This window comes from Castor canadensis, chromosome 12, assembly GCF_047511655.1.
Source record: "Castor canadensis chromosome 12, mCasCan1.hap1v2, whole genome shotgun sequence".
In the NCBI taxonomy this organism is placed as follows: Eukaryota; Metazoa; Chordata; class Mammalia; order Rodentia; family Castoridae; genus Castor; species Castor canadensis.
Genome location: NC_133397.1, coordinates 104,609,405 through 104,627,315, shown reverse-complemented (window position 1 = coordinate 104,627,315; position 17,911 = coordinate 104,609,405). Strand labels below are relative to the sequence as shown.

At 40.9% G+C, this 17,911-nt stretch overlaps 2 protein-coding genes across 5 annotated transcripts in view; one reads left to right on the top strand and one right to left on the bottom strand.

Moving 5' to 3' along the window:
• Positions 1-1,388, bottom strand: part of Wars2 (tryptophanyl tRNA synthetase 2, mitochondrial) — a 300,714-nt gene extending 299,326 nt beyond the window's left edge. Inside the window, exon 1 of the mRNA XM_074050647.1 lies at positions 985-1,388. The gene's annotated coding sequence lies outside the window, so the exon portion shown is untranslated. The remainder of the gene's footprint in view (positions 1-984) is intronic.
• The window catches only part of Hao2 (hydroxyacid oxidase 2), a 28,886-nt gene extending 11,533 nt beyond the window's left edge, over positions 1-17,353 (top strand). For all 4 annotated transcript variants that reach the window (XM_074050652.1, XM_074050653.1, XM_074050655.1 and 1 more), the window contains 7 exons: positions 4,612-4,750; positions 6,521-6,672; positions 8,285-8,568; positions 9,899-10,108; positions 15,370-15,528; positions 15,879-15,948; positions 17,037-17,353. In XM_074050652.1, the coding sequence (XP_073906753.1) occupies positions 4,612-4,750; positions 6,521-6,672; positions 8,285-8,568; positions 9,899-10,108; positions 15,370-15,528; positions 15,879-15,948; positions 17,037-17,092 (1,070 nt within the window). In that variant the 3' untranslated portion in view covers positions 17,093-17,353. The remainder of the gene's footprint in view (positions 1-4,611; positions 4,751-6,520; positions 6,673-8,284; positions 8,569-9,898; positions 10,109-15,369; positions 15,529-15,878; positions 15,949-17,036) is intronic.
• The last annotated feature ends 558 nt before the right edge of the window (positions 17,354-17,911 follow it).

The window sequence follows — 17,911 nt, the reverse complement described above, 5'->3', positions numbered from 1 at the left end:
GCAGCTTGCCTTTGCTCATGTAAGTAGTGTCAGGCACCTTCTCCCATGAAGCAGACGGCCTCAGCTGCCACAAACACTAGTGTACCAGTGAAACACAGTGAATTAACTGATCCTATATCAAATACAGCCCCCTTTGCTGATAGAGGCTAAGCAGAGTCAGAAGAGATAGAGAAGGAGTTAGAACAATGAAATCCAAGTTAGACAAGGCAAGACTCTAGAAATCTTAGATCTATGTTGAGAAGCTAATTCTCAAGTAAAGAGGACCTAATTCTGATTATGTTGCTAGGCTACCCATAGTAACTGTTCAGAAAGAGCACTAAGTATGGAGGCCAGAGGCCTGGCTTCATATTTTAATTCAGCTAGCAAACTTAGGCATACCTCTCTGTCTCTCTAAGGTCCCTCTCAGCTCCACTAAGCACACTATTCTAAATTGTCTTCCAATCCTGACAGACAGGACCTGTGATCATTGCGACCTAAGAAGGTATCACAGTGGGTAGTTGACGGCCTCCTTGGGTCACAGGAGCTCCAGGATGAGTATATCCCAGACTGATGATATACAGAGTAGAATAAAGGCCTGAGCCATTTATTTCCCTGTCACCACTGAAGAGGCAGTTCTGAAGAACACAAACATCACATTCGTCATGGTAAAAAGCACTCATAGGTCAAGAGAGGAAGCTGCATTAATGACAAGGAAAACATGAGAGGGGTTGGAGGTGGGCTGAAGAGGACTAATTGTTATAATACAAAGCAGAATAAAATAAAAGAATGGTCATCAGAACCTGGAAGGAGTCCTGGAAGGATCCTGGGCTGATGGAAACCAAAATCAATTCTTGCAACATCTGTCAAACCCACACAGGGAAACTCGTTCCCTCACTTCCAAACATGGTAATCTTTGGTTTGTCAGGCCATCCCAATGTCAGAACACCTGGTCCCATTTTTAGTCTGAGGATTGGCTGCTATTCAAGTCCATCCCCCTTCCCTTACCTCCCAATGTTGGGGTCTCCTTGGGGGCTCATCTGCCTCAGTCCCAGGAGCTTTTCCCACTGTGATTGACTGCTGTTTGCAGGATGACTCACGTGGCCCCCTGGAGCTCTGGGCCCCTTCTTGCTCTATCATCATTCAAGCCATTACCAGGGCTTACTCCTGCTGCAAGCTCTTCTTGATAACTCTGCTGTTGCTATGGTGACAGCTCTACCCTTTGCAGCCACTAACCTTGAGACTGAGACAGAGTTGTCACACGTATGATAATTCAGGCATTTTTCAGCCAACCTTGAACAGTTTAATCTCTCAAACTGGGCCCCCAGAGTGCAGCCCTTGGAGTTATCTCAGCCACTCGCCGACAAAAGTGGCTTACATTTTTACCAGCCAGGCCAGAAGGTCTTGAAGGACATCTTGTCCCCATCCCCCCAACTACATCCTTTGTGTCTTCACAGCCTACCTTGGGATTTTCATCCTTGTACTTCCCACAGAATGTCTTACAAAATCTCCGAAGGAAAACATCTTGTTCAGCCTAAGTGCCTCTGGTCAGATTACAACATGGAAAACAGGGCCTCCCTCAAAATACCTGTCTGCTCTGTCTGCGTCCTCAGCCAGGGAAAAGACTTTGAACTTCAGATGTTAGCAAGGTGTCCCACTGAATGTCACTGCCCTTAGATTTTTCCCTTTCTTCGCAATGATGTGTTCATTGTACCTGACCCCTTTTCATTGACCTTAAAACAAAAGGCCTAAAGAGGTTAAATGAGTGAAAATTCCTGGAATGATATCTAAGGCTCAGTCAGTGTGCGAAAAACTTTCATTATTTTTCCCCATGTCTTCCGCCTGGATAATTGAAGCAGTAAAGAACAGAAGAAACAAATATAGAAAGGATATGAAATTAAATGGGAAAATAAGAAAGCCATAGATAACCTGAATCTTCCCATTAATTTCTGGTGGCTTTAAGTCTGGTATGGATCAGACTGAAATATACAAAAGCATAATTCTTCCCTTTACAATTCATGAAAAGCTTTGAACGACAAAGTTTTTCTTTTTGACCATAAGCCTAAGCATTCCACTAATTTTTATATATGTTGTAAAAAGAAAAAAGTGCACAACTGTGTTTTTAAGCCTACAAATTTCTCTTAAATTTAATGTAGCATGTGATTTATATGCGCCATCTATTGGTCTTCACTATAAAATTAAAGAACAGCTATTACTGGAGGCTACCAGGAGACATGGTTCCAGAACTATCCCCTGTAATAACTTACTAATATTTCATGTCATTCATTTCCTCAGCCTCATTCTCTTCAAAGGTAAAATGGTGAGATTAATACTCTATTATCTCTAATGTTTCTGTCTATTCCACAAAGAAATTGAGAGGAAGTATTAGATAAAAGCTATAAAAATGAGATAAAATAGTGTTTGTTGTATTTGCAGATCTTGGAGTTACGCTTTATTTCTAAGAAGCTCCCAAATTATGTATAATTCACATTATTCCAGGTAGCTATTCTGAGTGGGTCTGAGCCCTAGTTTTCAGATTAGACACTAGCTTTGTGTAATTTCCAACCTAGAAATACACAGAACATTTCTGTGAATGCATAATATATAGAATATCAGGAGTTGGCAGCTGATGGAGAACTCTCATCCAGGAAGGCAGAGAGATGGCATTTGGGAGAGATGGCAAGCAAGTCACACTTAGGAACAGCAGCTCAGGGTCCCATACTTTCCTAAACCCTAAGGTATAAAGTGTATGGGCAGAATCTGGAGGAAATTGGGTATAAGCTTCCAGAAGTCCTCTCCCAGTGGAGTCATATAGGATGCACTCAAGTCTCCTAGTATACACAAAGTCATCTATCAGAAAAGCTCAAGTGACTGAAGGCTAAGTTTTATGTTGGGAGATAGTCGTGGGGTCAGCTCTGTAGCAAAACCCTAGATTCCCAGAAAGACAGCAGATGTTCAGCTTAAATCACGTTGTTTGTGCACACAGTTCTACTTCAATGAGCCATTCTTATCAGAGCACGATAGGAACCCTGCTGAAATCTACATTCTAAGACAGGGCCAAGGTCTACCCTTGCAAGCAGGTTTTTCAACAAATAACAGTTTCAGACCTTCTATATTAACTCTTTTAAGCACATAGAATTATAAGTAAGAAATTACAAGATAATTGGACAGATGAAATAATTAATTCATTGAACTAACTCTTGGTGACTTTTCAAAATGTTGGGGAAGAATGAATTAAATTAGATACAGTTGCTGAGCTAAGCCCCTTAATAGCTTCCTGCCTTTCCTGACTAGGTTATCTGTGAGAAGAAGCTCTGTTGCTGTGGTCCAAATTCCTCCTCCCTGCCTCCATCCAGAATCTACACATCCCAAGGGCTCTGTTTTCTATCATATTACTCTGTTTATCAACTTTGTATATATTATTGGCTACTCTGTTTTGACTTCCCAGATTCTGGATGCCCCTGGCCAGTTTGGTCCCATCTCTAACCCAGCTAAGATATCCACTACATAATATTTTATCTAGCCCTTTGGCCCCTTTGCTCTTTGTGGGAGCTAAGCCATTCCTGATTGAAGAGCAAGTTTTTTTGGACTTGTCCTTGCTCTCAGCCATTGACTAATTTTCATACTGCTGCCTACTGCTCCAGAATAAGCTAAAGCTTTAAACTTGCAGTTTTTTGGCTTTGCCTTCTGGAATCTTCTGGTGCAAGAGCCCTCTATGTTGGGACTACAACAAATGTCTACAGCATCCTTACAGCTACTGATCTCAGTCCCCTTGGTCCTGTTTGGAAAATTTATTGGCAATGCCAAACTCTGCCCTCATTCTTCTTTCTGGGGTCATTGTATCAGAAGTATTAACCTCTAGGTTTACTGAGTTCAGATTGTGAATGAGAATAAATGGGAGCAACATATTCTGTTTCTCGATCTCAAAATTAGCAAAAAGCAAAGAGACAAGTGATGATGTTTTGGCCTCTTAATAATACTAAGCAATATTGTCAATGATGCAGTCAAGAAGTGGCAAAAAATCAAAAACCACACACCTGTCATGTCATCGATAGCTTCAGGTAATTCAGACATCTGGAGGTGCCTGGGAACTCCCATTAATTATCAGTTCAGTCCCAGTTTTACATATTTTGACTTGAATGAGAGGTTCAAGGAAAACCCACCAAGAAATAAAGCTGGTGAGGCATTTAGAAAGCAAGTCTTATTAAACTGTGAGTGCCATAATATGGTCACATTAAAGGCATGAACTGACTTGCATTTTAGGAAGATCTTAGGCAAATGTGTCTAGAGAGTTGAGATTGAAAGTGGAGCTGAAGGCAAAAAACAAAAATACTTTTTTTGTAATAATCTCTTAAGAGGTAGAGAGACATAACTAGATCTGGGACAGAGTGTGTAGAATAGAGGGGATGGACATAAGAACACTTAAAAGACCAAATAATCAGGACTTCAGAATAAAGGTGGGAGAATGGAGGACTACTGGCTTAGGTATCAATATCTTAGACAGTAGCACCATTTAAGTTAAGGAATACAGGGCATCAATGTTGCATCCAAATAACTTTTAATAAAATGGCTCCCCCTTTACCCTCACTCTACATCTGAAGAGTTCTTACTGGGTTTTGTTACTTTTTTATTAAGGTCCAGAAATGTCCTTGGTATGTTTGACAGACTTTCAAGCACATGCACGAGAGCGACTGTCGAAGTCATCTTGGGATTTTATTGAAGGAGGAGCCGATGAAGGCATCACACGAGATGACAACATTGCAGCATTTAAAAAGTTTGGTCTTCTGTATCCTTTCTAGTGTTAAGCTAAGATGTACTGGTTGAGAGTTGCTTAGGTGGTGGTACTCCTGGCTTCTTCTTCCAAAGAACATAAAATACTGCAGATTCAACAATGTGGGTTTTTTGTTGCTGTTGTTGGCTTGTTTGTGGGGGAGAGTAGAAAGGAGCTGGCGGAAAAATGGTCCCAGAGAGAATTTATCTTAGAGTTAGGATAAATAATCCTTTCTCTGCATCCCAGCAACTTTGTAATCCAAAAAAATAGCCCCACGAAGACCAGCCACAGGGCAAGGAAAAGAAGCCCACTGCATAGGCCCAGATCTCCTGAGTTCTAAACTTCTGTCTGGGAAGAGAAAATGTAAGACAAGAGAGAAGACTTAGACTTGGAAAAATTATGAAAATTCAGGGAGTCATAGGGATTATAAAATTGATTCAAAAAAGAAGAGTTGTACTTGGAAAATAAAAGATAGAACATAGATCAGCCAACAATAGTTACGGGTCAAATCTGACCAACCACCTAGTTTTATGGGCCACAGCTAAGGATGGGGACAGAGTTAAAAGAAGGAAATGTAAAAATTATAGTCACATGTCACTTAATGACAGGAATATGTTCTGAGAATTGCATTGCTAGAAAATCTCATCATATAAATAGAGAATACTTACTAAGATGGCTTGTAGCATCACTAGGTGATATGTCATGGGACCACCTTAGTATATGTGCTCTGTTGATGACTCAATCATCATTACATAGCCCATGACTATACATGAACTTCAAATGTCAATATCCATAAAGTTTTATTGCAACACAGCCATGCTCGTTCATTTACTATTGTATATGGTTGCTTTTATGCCACATTAGCAGAGCTTAATAATTGTGACAAAGACTGTGGCCCACAAAACCTGGCCCTCTATATATGTTTACTGACCCTGTGATGTAGCAGTCAGAAGAAAATTTTAAAAATAGGACACAAAGTAAACATTCTACTGTGTATTTTCATACACAGCACAACACTGTTCACTTTAAATGCTTTATCTCAGTTTATCCTTAAAATACTTAGAAAATTTGGATTATTACTGCTATTTCATGAAATAAATGAAGCTAACTTACTCAGTAAGTTTGCATAATTAGTATTCACAGAAAATCTTTCTCCATTGTGTACAGAGATGACATTTTACAAACAATAAACATTTGGACTCTAAGACTCACTTTTCATTTGTCTTAAAATTGTGTTTTGCACACTTATTGTTTGTGAATTCTGCCTTCTCTACAACAACATTTAAGTCAAATAGTCAAATAAATTATCTTCCTGCAAAAAATCCATGATCATTTCCTGGGATTTGTCCCCTTCGAATGGCCTCTAGTTACCTCCTAGGGACTTGTTTCCAACTGGGAGGGAATGAGCCTGGAATTCTTCCTGTCTCTTTTTTTCCTTTCTAGTCCTTCTCATGATGAACTAATCAACCCATCCAAGCACTGCAAGTCAGGGAAGCAGGACTCAGACACTGACTCCTGACAGAGCAAGGCAGGGACTAGTGTGGCCCATGGAGCATTAGTAGTTCAGAGAGGGCTGAGTTAATGTGGAAGGGGATGTGCAGAGCAGCGGCCTGGAAGTGAGCTTCCTGCATGCCCTACACTGCTTACTCAGAATGAGCTGACAGAACCCACCAAGGGTTCATAGGATTTCTGTACCAGGAATCAGGGGACCACAGTTCCAGACAGCATCGCGAGAGAAAACACACTAACAGAACTTCTCTTTGTCTAGCACAGAATCCGCCTCCGTCCCCGGTTCTTAAGAGATGTGTCAGATGTGGACACCAGGACCACAATCCAGGGAGAGGAGATCAGTGCCCCCATCTGCATCTCACCCACAGCTTTCCATTGTATCGCCTGGCCTGATGGAGAAATGAGTACAGCAAGAGGTTTGATCCAACCTCCTTTTGAGGCTCCCTTCCCAGAGGGCCAGAAGTATGCAGGGGACCTCTCTCAGAGCAGTGGCAGGGAACTCCAAGACTTCTCATTGAAGGGCCTTACAGGCAGGAATCTGGTTGGGATTAAAGAAGATGGGAAAGGGAGTGCTTAAAGCCATATTTGTGTAAGATTTCGAAAACACCCATTATCCATAATAGATCATTATGGTGAAAGGTTACTGATGAATAGCAGGGTGTTGAAATCCCAAGTAGATCCTCAGAAAAAAGGATATTGACCCTGCTGAATCTCACTCACTGAGGGGGGAAGGATGGCCAAACGATAGGCCCCAAGGATGGCCCTAATAGTATGGCTCTCTTTGGCTCCTTCAGTACCAGGAATGGGGCTGAACTGTGAATCTCTGAATTTGGAATGAGGACAAAATCATGATATCAAGGCATTGGCAGTTGGTTTTGTTCAAATATTCCATTTCCCTTCTCCTTGATTGACCTTTCATTTTGTTTAACAAAAAGTTTCTTTCGGGGTTATGTCTCTTTCCTAGTAACTCCCATTATCTCTCAATGGGAGACACCAATGTTGCTGTTTCTACTATTACTACTACTACCAATAATAATGAGAAGAGGTGGGGCTAAAAATATTTTTGGGACTCTATAATCTTCACTCTAGGCCAAATCTACTTTTTTTTAGTTGCCTCAGGCTTCTCTGGGGTCTTCTCAGTTGATTCCATGATGCAGGAGGCAATGAATCTGAGGATTCTGGAGCTGAACAAGACATAACCAGATCTGACTTGAAATATGAATATTCTGTATCAGTATGATGAGCTCACTAACTCTTCATAGTCAAATATATTGGTTTGGGGTGGGACAAAAGAACAGTGTTTCCCATTGGCGTGAAGCATTGGCAATGTTAATTTTGAATTAAGGCAAATTTTCTGCCATTGGTTGTAGCATTGTAATGACATTAGCCTACTGGAGAAGGCTAATGTCACCAAAATGTCAACAAAAATGATGCAGTTCAGCAGCAGTATCAATGTCGACTTCATCGCCACCATCATCATCAACCTCCTAGCATTTGTACAGTACATCACCTTGCAAGTTAAAAGAATACTTCCATGTAGTATCTTTAATCACTCAACAAGTAAATCATTTCACAAGTAAAGAAAATGAGACTCGAGGCCACACAGCAAAGAATTAGCATTCTTCTAATTTCAGATATAATGCTTCTTCCACTACAAAATTCAGGGTTTTCCACTGGAATTACATTTCCCATCCTCTGATTCTCTTTTGTTTTATTCACAAGTTTGCCTTCTTTTCTGAAGACTGTAATACATCCAACATGGTTCTAGGAACCAAGGAAAGCTCTGGATGGAAACATTTTATTATGGGATACAAGACTTGTAAGGCAGGATGTATAGAAGATGACCTGAATAGATTTTGGCCTCTGAGCCTGATCAAACCATTCCCCATCCCTGCCCTACAGGGAAGCAGAATGCAGTCAAGCTTTATCTTCACTCACAGAGAAAGCAACCCAGGCTCCTAGGCAGTTGCTCACCTCAATCCAGATCACCTCTGCCCTTCAATCTGAGTCATGGCTTTTGTTTTGCAGGTGCCCAAGCAGCAGGCATCTGCTATATCACCAGCACATATTCCAGCTGTACCCTTGAAGACATTGTTGCTGTTGCCCCCAGAGGCCTCCGTTGGTTCCAGCTCTATGTGCTTTCAGACTGGCAGCTGAACAAACAGCTGATCCAGAGAGCAGAATCCCTGGGTTTCAAAGCTTTGGTGATCACAGTGGATGTACCCACAATTGGCAAAAGGCGCCAGGACATTAGAAACAAACTGAATTTGCTGGCAAACTTAATGCTAAAGGATCTTCGATCACCTGAAGAGGTAGGAAAGATACCATACTCAAGTGGCAGGCATTAGTGAAGGCAAATTTCCTTCCTTCTTTCCTCTTTTCTCCCTTCCTCCTTTCCACAAGTATTTACTGAGTGCTTGCCAGACACTGGGAGTACAGCAGTTCAAAGAGCAGATCTGGTTCCTAGTCCCCAGAGCTTCTAGGCAAGCAGAACATAAGACCAAATGTTCCCACCCCTGGAGCTGCACAACCTGTCACCAGAAATATTCATGCCAGGGCTAGACGCTGAGAAGTAAGAAAGCCCTGAAAAGGTTTTTCAGAAATAGGAGAGTAAATGAAAGAAGTCACCCAACATTTTCTACTTCACGACATGTTTAGAAAGTGATAATGTTGAATGGCACATGTAGACAAACTGACTCCTTGAAGAAGATGCTCACAGCCAAGGTGTGTGACTAGACTGGGTCCTACCCTGCTGCCTTGAAAACTGAGGAACCAACATGACTGTCCCCTTAAAACTCATCCCTGAAGCACCAGGTGATAAAGTTGGATTCCTTAGTTATCGTAGAGATAGTAATGGTAGTCAATGGGTAGCTATGATACCCAGCCAAGAAACTCAATGGTTCTTAACTACAAATTGACCTGGAAGTGCTTTTAGAATCCATTCCAGAGGCACAATGAGATTTAAGGATATTTGATGCATATTGTAAGCCAAGGGTAGACAGTGAGTAACTTCTGGTTTAGATTCTTGAAGTATTGCTTAGGTCTGATTGGCCTGTGCATATCTCAACCATAAGATGTCAAAATGACATTTTGCTTATCTATTTCAGATACCAAACTCTGAATTCTTTTAAAGTATAGATTCTGTCTTATTTGTCTTTGTGTCCCCAGATTCCGGCATAGTTATTGAGCAAGATCATGATTAATGGTTGGTGAATAAGTATTTGAAATAGAAATTCCTTTATACAGATTTTGTTAGGAGAAGAAGCTAGAAGCAGTGCTGGACCTTGATCCTTCTATTTACTTTTCCCCCATGCCAAGCTATTGGTTGAGATGGAGACTTGCATATGTTTTGCCTAGCTAGCTTTGAACCTTGATCTTCCTGATCTCCACCTTTTGAGTAGCTGGGATTATAGGTGTAAGCTACCACCTCTTGAGGCTAAAGGCATGACTCAAGTGGTATGGCATCTGCCTAGCAAGTGCAGGCCCTGAGTTCAAACCCCAGCACCACCACTTTCCCAAAAAGTTATTACTCTTCTTTTCAAGCTTATAAGTAATAGTAGTCTGAATATTTTTCATCTTTGGAATGGATCAAGCAGTCTTGTAGGAGTTCAAGACTAAGATTTACCTTCTTATTCCCCACAGAGAAAATGTAAACCTTGTATCCAGCAGCCTCTTGTGAACCCATCTTTCTGCTGGGATAATATCTCCTGGATTCAGAGCATAACTCGATTGCCCATCATCCTTAAAGGGATTCTGACAAAAGAGGATGCAGAACTAGCAATGAAGCACAATGTTGATGGTATCTTTGTTTCCAACCATGGGGGACGGCAGCTTGATGAGGTCCCTGCTTCAGTAAGTAGCATGACTTTAAAGGGATGATCACTTCTTCCTTACCACAGGCATCCCCTATGGAGTTTAAGGACTGTTAATCATTGAGAATATTCCAGTGTGTGCCAGGCTATTTTTACAAACTTTCTGCATGTCATCTCCAAGTCTGTAACAGGACTGCAAGATAAGGATACACCTATTTTACCATGGGAATGCTAGAGTTCAGAGATGTCAAGTAACTTGTCAAAGTTCCCTATACATAGTAAGTGCTTAAGGTAGAATAAGAGCAATGTTCCAATACCACTGAGGACCTTTTGGCTTAACATCCAAATCCAAGGTCACATGCAACAGCAACAAGATTAATATGGGGCTTTTAAAAATAAGTCCCCCTGAGGGAATTCCAAGATGGCAGCTAGAGGGAGGAAGCAGAAAGCATGCCTCTTAAAGTAAATTCTTGGAGAGATGCTGGATATACACCTTACAGGAAAAACCACCCAGAAGAGGCAAAACTTTGACTCCTCCACACCTCCAGACTGCGCATAGCATCTCCACTTCACATTAAATGGAGAAACCAGGAGGGCTCCCATGCTGTCGCTAGACGCCAGCACCCAGAAGACTTGGGATGACATGGACCACAAGGTGAGCTAAGCGGTACGCGGTACTCCCACAGACAACCCTGGGCCAGATCAGCATAGCCCCTGGACAGACCAACCCCCACCCAGGGAAAAAAGAGAAAAAAACTGAATAATAAGGAATAACAACAAAAAAGACACATAGCAAAGAGGGCGGGGCGCCCTGAGCACAGAAGTGGGGGGATGGGAAATCCCTCACAAGCCAGCTGGAGAAGGCAGGAGCGGCAGCACACGCCCAGCAACCAGGAGCGGGAAAGCTTGTAAAAGTGGCAGAGGGAAGAAAACTCCACAGGAGAGGGGGGAAGACCCACTTCCCACATGAGCTGTAAATAAACACGCCAGCCTGAGAGAGCGGATGCAGTGTCACCTCCCCCAGTGAGCTTGGAAAGGGGAAAGCTTGTAGCAGTGGTGGTCGCACCCAGGAGAACTCCAAGTGGGGCCAGTGGGGCCTGTGGGGCCAGGGGAGTGTTAAGCTCACTCCTGAGATCTGTATAAATAAAGCCTCCAGACACAGAAGGCTGACAGCAGCGGGCAGGAGAGCCACAGCCTCAGATAGCCATTCACAGAACTGTCTCCAAACTCTTTTTTTTTTCTCTCTTCCTTTGATGAGACAATAACCGAACTACACCTGCATGCTGAAAAACTTACTGAAACTGTATTGTATTTGAACTTGGGACACTTTGTGGGGTTTTTGTTGTTTCGTGCTGTTTTGGGTTTTTTTGTTTTTTTTAGTTTTTTTCCCCTTTGATGAGACAACAACAGAACTACTTCTGAGACACCATATCCAGGATTGGAGGCTGAAGGAAGAACACGAAATTATTAAGACTGAAACTTTATTGCATTTGAACTTGGAGATTTATATTTTTTTTTTCATTTATTTATTTTTTTATTTATTTATCTATTTTTCATTTTCAATCCTCTCTCTGTCTCTCTAATGCCTGTTCAGCTTACTATTGATTAGTACACTATCTCTCCCTGTTTATATCTTTGAAACTTTTTTGTTGTTTGTTTGTTTTGTTTTTTTCTACTTGTTTATTTGTTTTTCCCTTTTTCTTTAACTTCTTTGCTTTCCATCTCCTCTCACCCTTCCATTCTAAATATCACCATTGTTATTATTACAAGCAAGAAAATACTTAATTGCACACAGTACAGGGACAATAAAAACACCAAGGGCAATGAAGGGAAGAAGAAAAAACAGGGAAACCAGTTTCCCTACAGCAAAAAATTAGTACAGGAACCAGAGGAGAATGAAGAAAACAGATACTCAGATCCAGACTCCAACAAAATGAAGATAAACTATGCCAAAGAACCCAATGAAGCCCACAAGAACAATCTAAAAGAAGAAACACTATAGGTAATCAAGGAGAATTTTATAGAGATGATACTGGATATCATCAACCAAAATGTACAGGAGACACTCAAGAAACTTCAAGACAACAAAAATAGAGAATTTGAAAAAGCACAAGAAGAAATAAAAGAAACCATAGAAGCACTGTATAAACACCAAAGTGAAACAAAGAACACGATTAATAAAGAGATAAATGAACTCAGGACAAAAATAGACAACATTAAAGAGGAAACAACTCAGGATATGGAAAACCTCAGAAAAAAGAATGAAACAGAATTGCAACACAAAATGGAAGGCCAATCCAGCAGAATAGAACAAACAGAAGACAGAATCTCAGAATTCAAAGATGAAATGGTAATTAAAGGAAAAACTAATAGTTGTTTAACTATTAGTTAAACAACTCAAGACCTGTGAAAGGAAGATGCAAGAACTCACCGACTCCATCAAAAGACCAAACCTGAGAATCATGGGCATTGAAGAAGGAGAAGAGGTGCAAGCAAAGGGATACGTAATATATTCAACAAAATAATTTAAAAAATTTTCCCAAATCTAGAGAAATCTATTCCCATACAGATGCAAGGGGCCTCCAGAACACCAAACAGACCAGATCAAAATAGAACTACCCCATGGCATATCATCATTAAAACAAGTACAGAAAGTAGGGAAAGAATATTGAAGGCTGTAAGAGAGAAAAAACAAATAACATACAAAGGTAAACCCATCAAAATCACAGCAGACTTCTCAACAGAAACATTAAAAGCAAAAAGAGCTTGGGGTGAGATCTTCTGGGCACTGAATGAAAATAACTTCAAGCCCAGGATAATCTACCCAGCAAAACTATCATTCAAGATAGATGGAGCAATAAAAGTCTTCCATGATAAGCAGAAACTAAAACAATATGTGACCACAAAGCCACCACTACAAAAGATTCCTCAAGGGATTCTGCACACAGAAAGTGAAACCCAACTTAACCATGAAAGGGCAGGCAGCACCAAACTACAGGAAAAGAAAAAGCAAGAAACTAGAGAGTAACCTAAACTTAGGTGCACACAATCAAACCTTCAAACAACTAAGACAACTAAATGACAGGAATCACCACATACCTATCAGTACTAACACTTAATGTTAATGGACTTAATTCCCCCATCAAAAGGCACTGTTGACGAAATGGATTAAAAAGGAAGATCCAACAATTTGTTGCTTACAGGAGACCCATCTCACAGATAGAAATAGGCATAGGCTTAGGATGAAAGCCTGGAAGAAGATTTACCAAGCCAATGGCCCCCAAAAACAGGCAGGAGTAGCAATACTTACCTCTGACAAAGTAGACTTCAAACCTACATTGATCAATCGGGATAAAGGACATTCCATACTAATAAAAGGGGAAATAGACCAAAAGGAAATAACAATTATCAACCTATACACACCCAATGTCAATGCACACAATTTCATCAAACATCCCTGAAAGACCTAAAAGCATATATTAACTCCAATACAGTGGTTGTGGGAGAATTTAATACCCCATTATCATCAATAGATAGGTCATCCAAACAAAAAATCAATAAAGAAATCCTAGATCTAAAATATACCATAGATCAAAGGAACCTACTTGATGTCTACAGAACATTTCATCCAACTTCTACACAATATACATTCTTCTCAGCAGCCCATGGAACCTTCTCCAAAATAGATCATATCCTAGGGCAGAAAGCAAGCCTCAGCAAATATAAGAAAATAGAAATTATACCATGCGTTCTATCTGATCACAATGCATAAAACTAGAACTCAACAACAAAAGTAAAGACAAAAAACATGCAAACAGATGGAAACTGAATAACTCATTAGTTAATGAACAATGGGTCATTGATGAAATAAAAGAGGAAATTAAAAAGTTCCTGGAAGTCAATGAAAATGAAAACATAACCTACCAGAACCAATGGGACATAGCAAAGGCAGTCCTGAGAGGAAAGGTTAAGGTGCCCCTTAAATTTTTGTGCCAGTGCTAAGTTCCTTCACTCCCGTCAGACTGGAACCAGCCCTTTAAAATCAGAAATGTTTTGAGCAGAATTCTCACTTCTGTGAAGTTCCAGACCTAACACTATCATTTGCTTCTTCCTAGAATCATGAGACAGCTTTATCCTCAAATTCTAGCAAATGACCTACAGAAATGGTCCTGCACCCCACACTGAAATTCACTCCCTGTTCTGAGAGTCTCATTACCTCTACTGTCCAATAGGGCTTTGCACAAATATATTTATTTCTTTTCCACAACATCATAGAAATAGTACTTGGGCAAATAATACTTGGGCATAAGTTTTCTCCAGTTATTACATACAAGTCCAAAATACATTCAGATTTATAAATTAAAATACAAAGCTCTTTCCTCACTGGCATCTTATTCTGCTCAGTGTCAGCCAAAGGCTGTCATCCAGGTAGAATTCTGGTGAATTCCTTCTACAGCAGGCGGCCTCTGAGGTCCAAATTTCAACTGCCCTCCTCTGGCACCCTCAGAGCAACACCTACAAACAACGCTGAGGCTGTTCAGAACTCCCAGACTCCTGAGGGGCTGACTGTCACCCACCTTACAGACTTGGAGGAGCCAGGAGCCTGGTGTGACCTGGGATATCTTGGGAGAGTCAAGGCCTCTTGGATTCAGTGCCTGGAACTGAAAGAAACCAAGCCAAAACAAATTAAGCTTCTTCAAAAGGTTATTCACTTTTTTGATGCTGCTGCTGTATTCCCAATTCCACTTCTCAGGGACTATTTGATCAAACATGTAGGTGTCCTAAGAAACAAGGTGCAGCCCATTTTCCCAGAACAGGCTTCAGTCAGTCCAGACACTTGAGTCATGGCTATTGGTACCTGTTTTGCTAAAAAGATGTAATGTCTAAGCAGTGGAGAATATTTCTAACTTATACACCCTAGGAACAGAAAAAATAGAAGAAAACCAAAAGTCAACATGTTCTTTCATATTAAAGTGAACATTATAAATGGAAAATGTCCCTCTTAAGATGTGAAGAGGGACAAAGCATTTCTTCCAACCTCTAAATGGTTTTAAAAGTCAGCAAGAAGCTGAACCTGAGGTGAAGCAGTAAATAGCAGAGGGAGAGTCCACAGGGGCCTCAGGAAGGAGGCTCTGCAGTCACTGCTGAGCAACAGCAGTCCTGGGGGGGCCTTGGAAGGGGAAGAATGGTGAAGGCCATGGGCACTTCCTAATCTTCTCCCACTTAGACAGGGTACCCATCCTGTGACCCCTGATAGTCCAAATAGAAATCCTGGTAGCCACCCATGTTTCTCCTTTTCAGATTGATGCATTGACGGAAGTGGTGGCTGCTGTCAAAGGGAAAATTGAAGTCTACCTGGATGGTGGGGTTCGAACAGGCAATGATGTGTTGAAAGCTCTGGCCCTGGGAGCTAAGTGCGTTTTTGTTGGCAGACCGATCATGTGGGGTCTTGCCTGCAAGGTAAGAGTGACAAAGCAAGAACTGATGGGGAGACCTAGTGCCTTTCATTCACTTGGTTTTCCATAGTTCAACTTCCTACTTGCCATTTTTTCGAGATGCCCAAAGGAGATCACCTCCCCTGATCTTCAGGCTCCCTCTGAAGCATGCTGCAAGCTTTCAATAGCTCTTACCCTTACCTTTTTCTCTTTGCTCTCCTTTGTTTCCAACAGAGCTCTGTTTTTATAGGCATCCACCACCCTCCTGATTATATAAGTATATATAGTCCTCCTGACTATATACTCAGTTTATTTATACTTAGCAGATGGTCAAGGCTTTTTTTGTTCTGTCTTTCCCTTCTGTCTTGAGAGCAGGGTGAAGAAGGTGTTGAGGAAGTTTTGAACATTTTAAAAACTGAGTTCCACACTTCTATGACCCTTACAGGTAAGTTTTAAATTTTTTTCCTGATTTGGAGCTTAGAGTAGAAAGTCTACACAATGGCAGTGTCAGCCCTTCCTAGCTAACCCTCCACTGGCTTGGCTTGGTAGCTGTCCAGAAGAAAGAACAGGTAAGAAATTTCCTAGACAAAGGTCAAGCACTAGTCTCTGCCAATGGAATCTTGTAGTTTTCCTCAAGATCACTGCCAGTTCTGGGAAAGTCACCCCCTGGCTCTGAGTTCCTAGTTCTACTGAATTAATTTGATTTATAGGTTGTCTAAAGATTTCATGTTTTCCATTTATGACCATTCTAATCAACTCAAGCATGACATTCAACCCCTTTCTATGTTTGTAATTTTAGGAAAAAACCCTCTGATTAGTTGTACTTTTGTGAATAATACTATTGTTATGTTTGGGGAGGGGAAGGTGCCTGTATCACAGAAATGGAAAGAAGTTCTAGTTCAACATCATGCAGCCTGTTAGTAAATTAGTTCAGCCTTGTCATCACCAGAAACTTCTCTCTGTCTAGTTGAGTCCACAACTCCCCAGTTCCACACTACCACTCCAGCTTGCTTTCTCTTTTCTCTTTTCATTTCTTGTCTGGAGAGACTTCTTCAATTCCTGTATGCAAACTGAGCTACAGTCCTTTTGCATTTAATTAAGACCTTCTGCTAAAGAAGGGTTATTTTCTTTTGACAGAACTTTCTCTTAGAAAGCAGCTGCTATATGGAGTGTTCACCCCATATCATATCACCTGTGCTATCCTTGAGCTTATTCCTCTCAGTAGATGTGACCTAATGCCTTTTCAGAACTGAGGTAAAGGTCAAGGACAACTCCTGCACACAGAAGTTGGCTTTTAAAAATGCTAAAATAGAGTTTTTGTGTTTTTACTCTGACACTTTTACATAGTGGTGTGAAAGAATAACAGGGACGTGGTGAGAAAATAATTTCTAATGCAATCGCAACTACATTATTTGCCCTGTACATGCAACGTTTTATGAGAGTGAGCACACAGATTAAAGGCTTGTTTCTCTTGCATCATCTCATGCCCATGAAATGAGAGAAATGAGCTTTGTAACTATGTGATTCTTTTAGGCTGCCGGTCAGTGGCTGAGATCAATCGGGATCTGATTCAGCTCTCCAAGTTGTAAGAAACTACTGAAATTGCCCACAAGAGGAAGACAAACCCTCCACACAGTGTGCAGTTCTGTCCTGACTGGGCCCCGTCCTATCCTGGAGTTTAAGCCCTCCATCCTCAAACACTCTACCCACTGTGCTTGCAGCCCTCCAAATACCTCATCCTCCTCAAAATGCACCATGTCCTTCTTTATTTCACTTTCTTTTAGATGATATTCTCTTGCCTAAAATCCTCCTCTGAAATAAAAGATCTCAAAAGGGCAGGTCATCAATGACTAGCAGCTACTGGATGATATTTTTTGCTTATTCTCTATATCGCTATGAAAAAGCTGTGAGACTTTGCACTCTGGAGACAAGAACTTAGGAAGCTTTCTAAAATCTCTCTGACTTGTATGTGCCCTGGTTTGTGAGATTGGGATTATATCCTACCTCACCTAGTAGGTTGAGAGAAAGACTAAGTAAGATAATGTATGTAAAGACTGTAGCATTGGCTTAGGACCTAGTAGAAGTTTAAGAAATAGTAGCTGTTATTATTATTGTTTGGCAAATTCTTATTCCTCTTTTAAGACCTTGGTCAAATGTCATCTACTCTTACCCTGGCTATTAACTCTGTACATTCTATTCCACTTTACACATTCCACTATCCAGCCATTACTACATGTCGTGTTTATTCATTTGCATGTCTCTTTCAGCAAATAGACTATGAATGGCTCCAGGCCAAAAAAAAAAAAAAAACTTGTTTGACACTTACCTTGGCAAATAGTAGCCTCTCAATGAAATTTTGTAGATGGATGAATGATAGATGGATAAAGGAGAGGTGGAAAAATAAATGG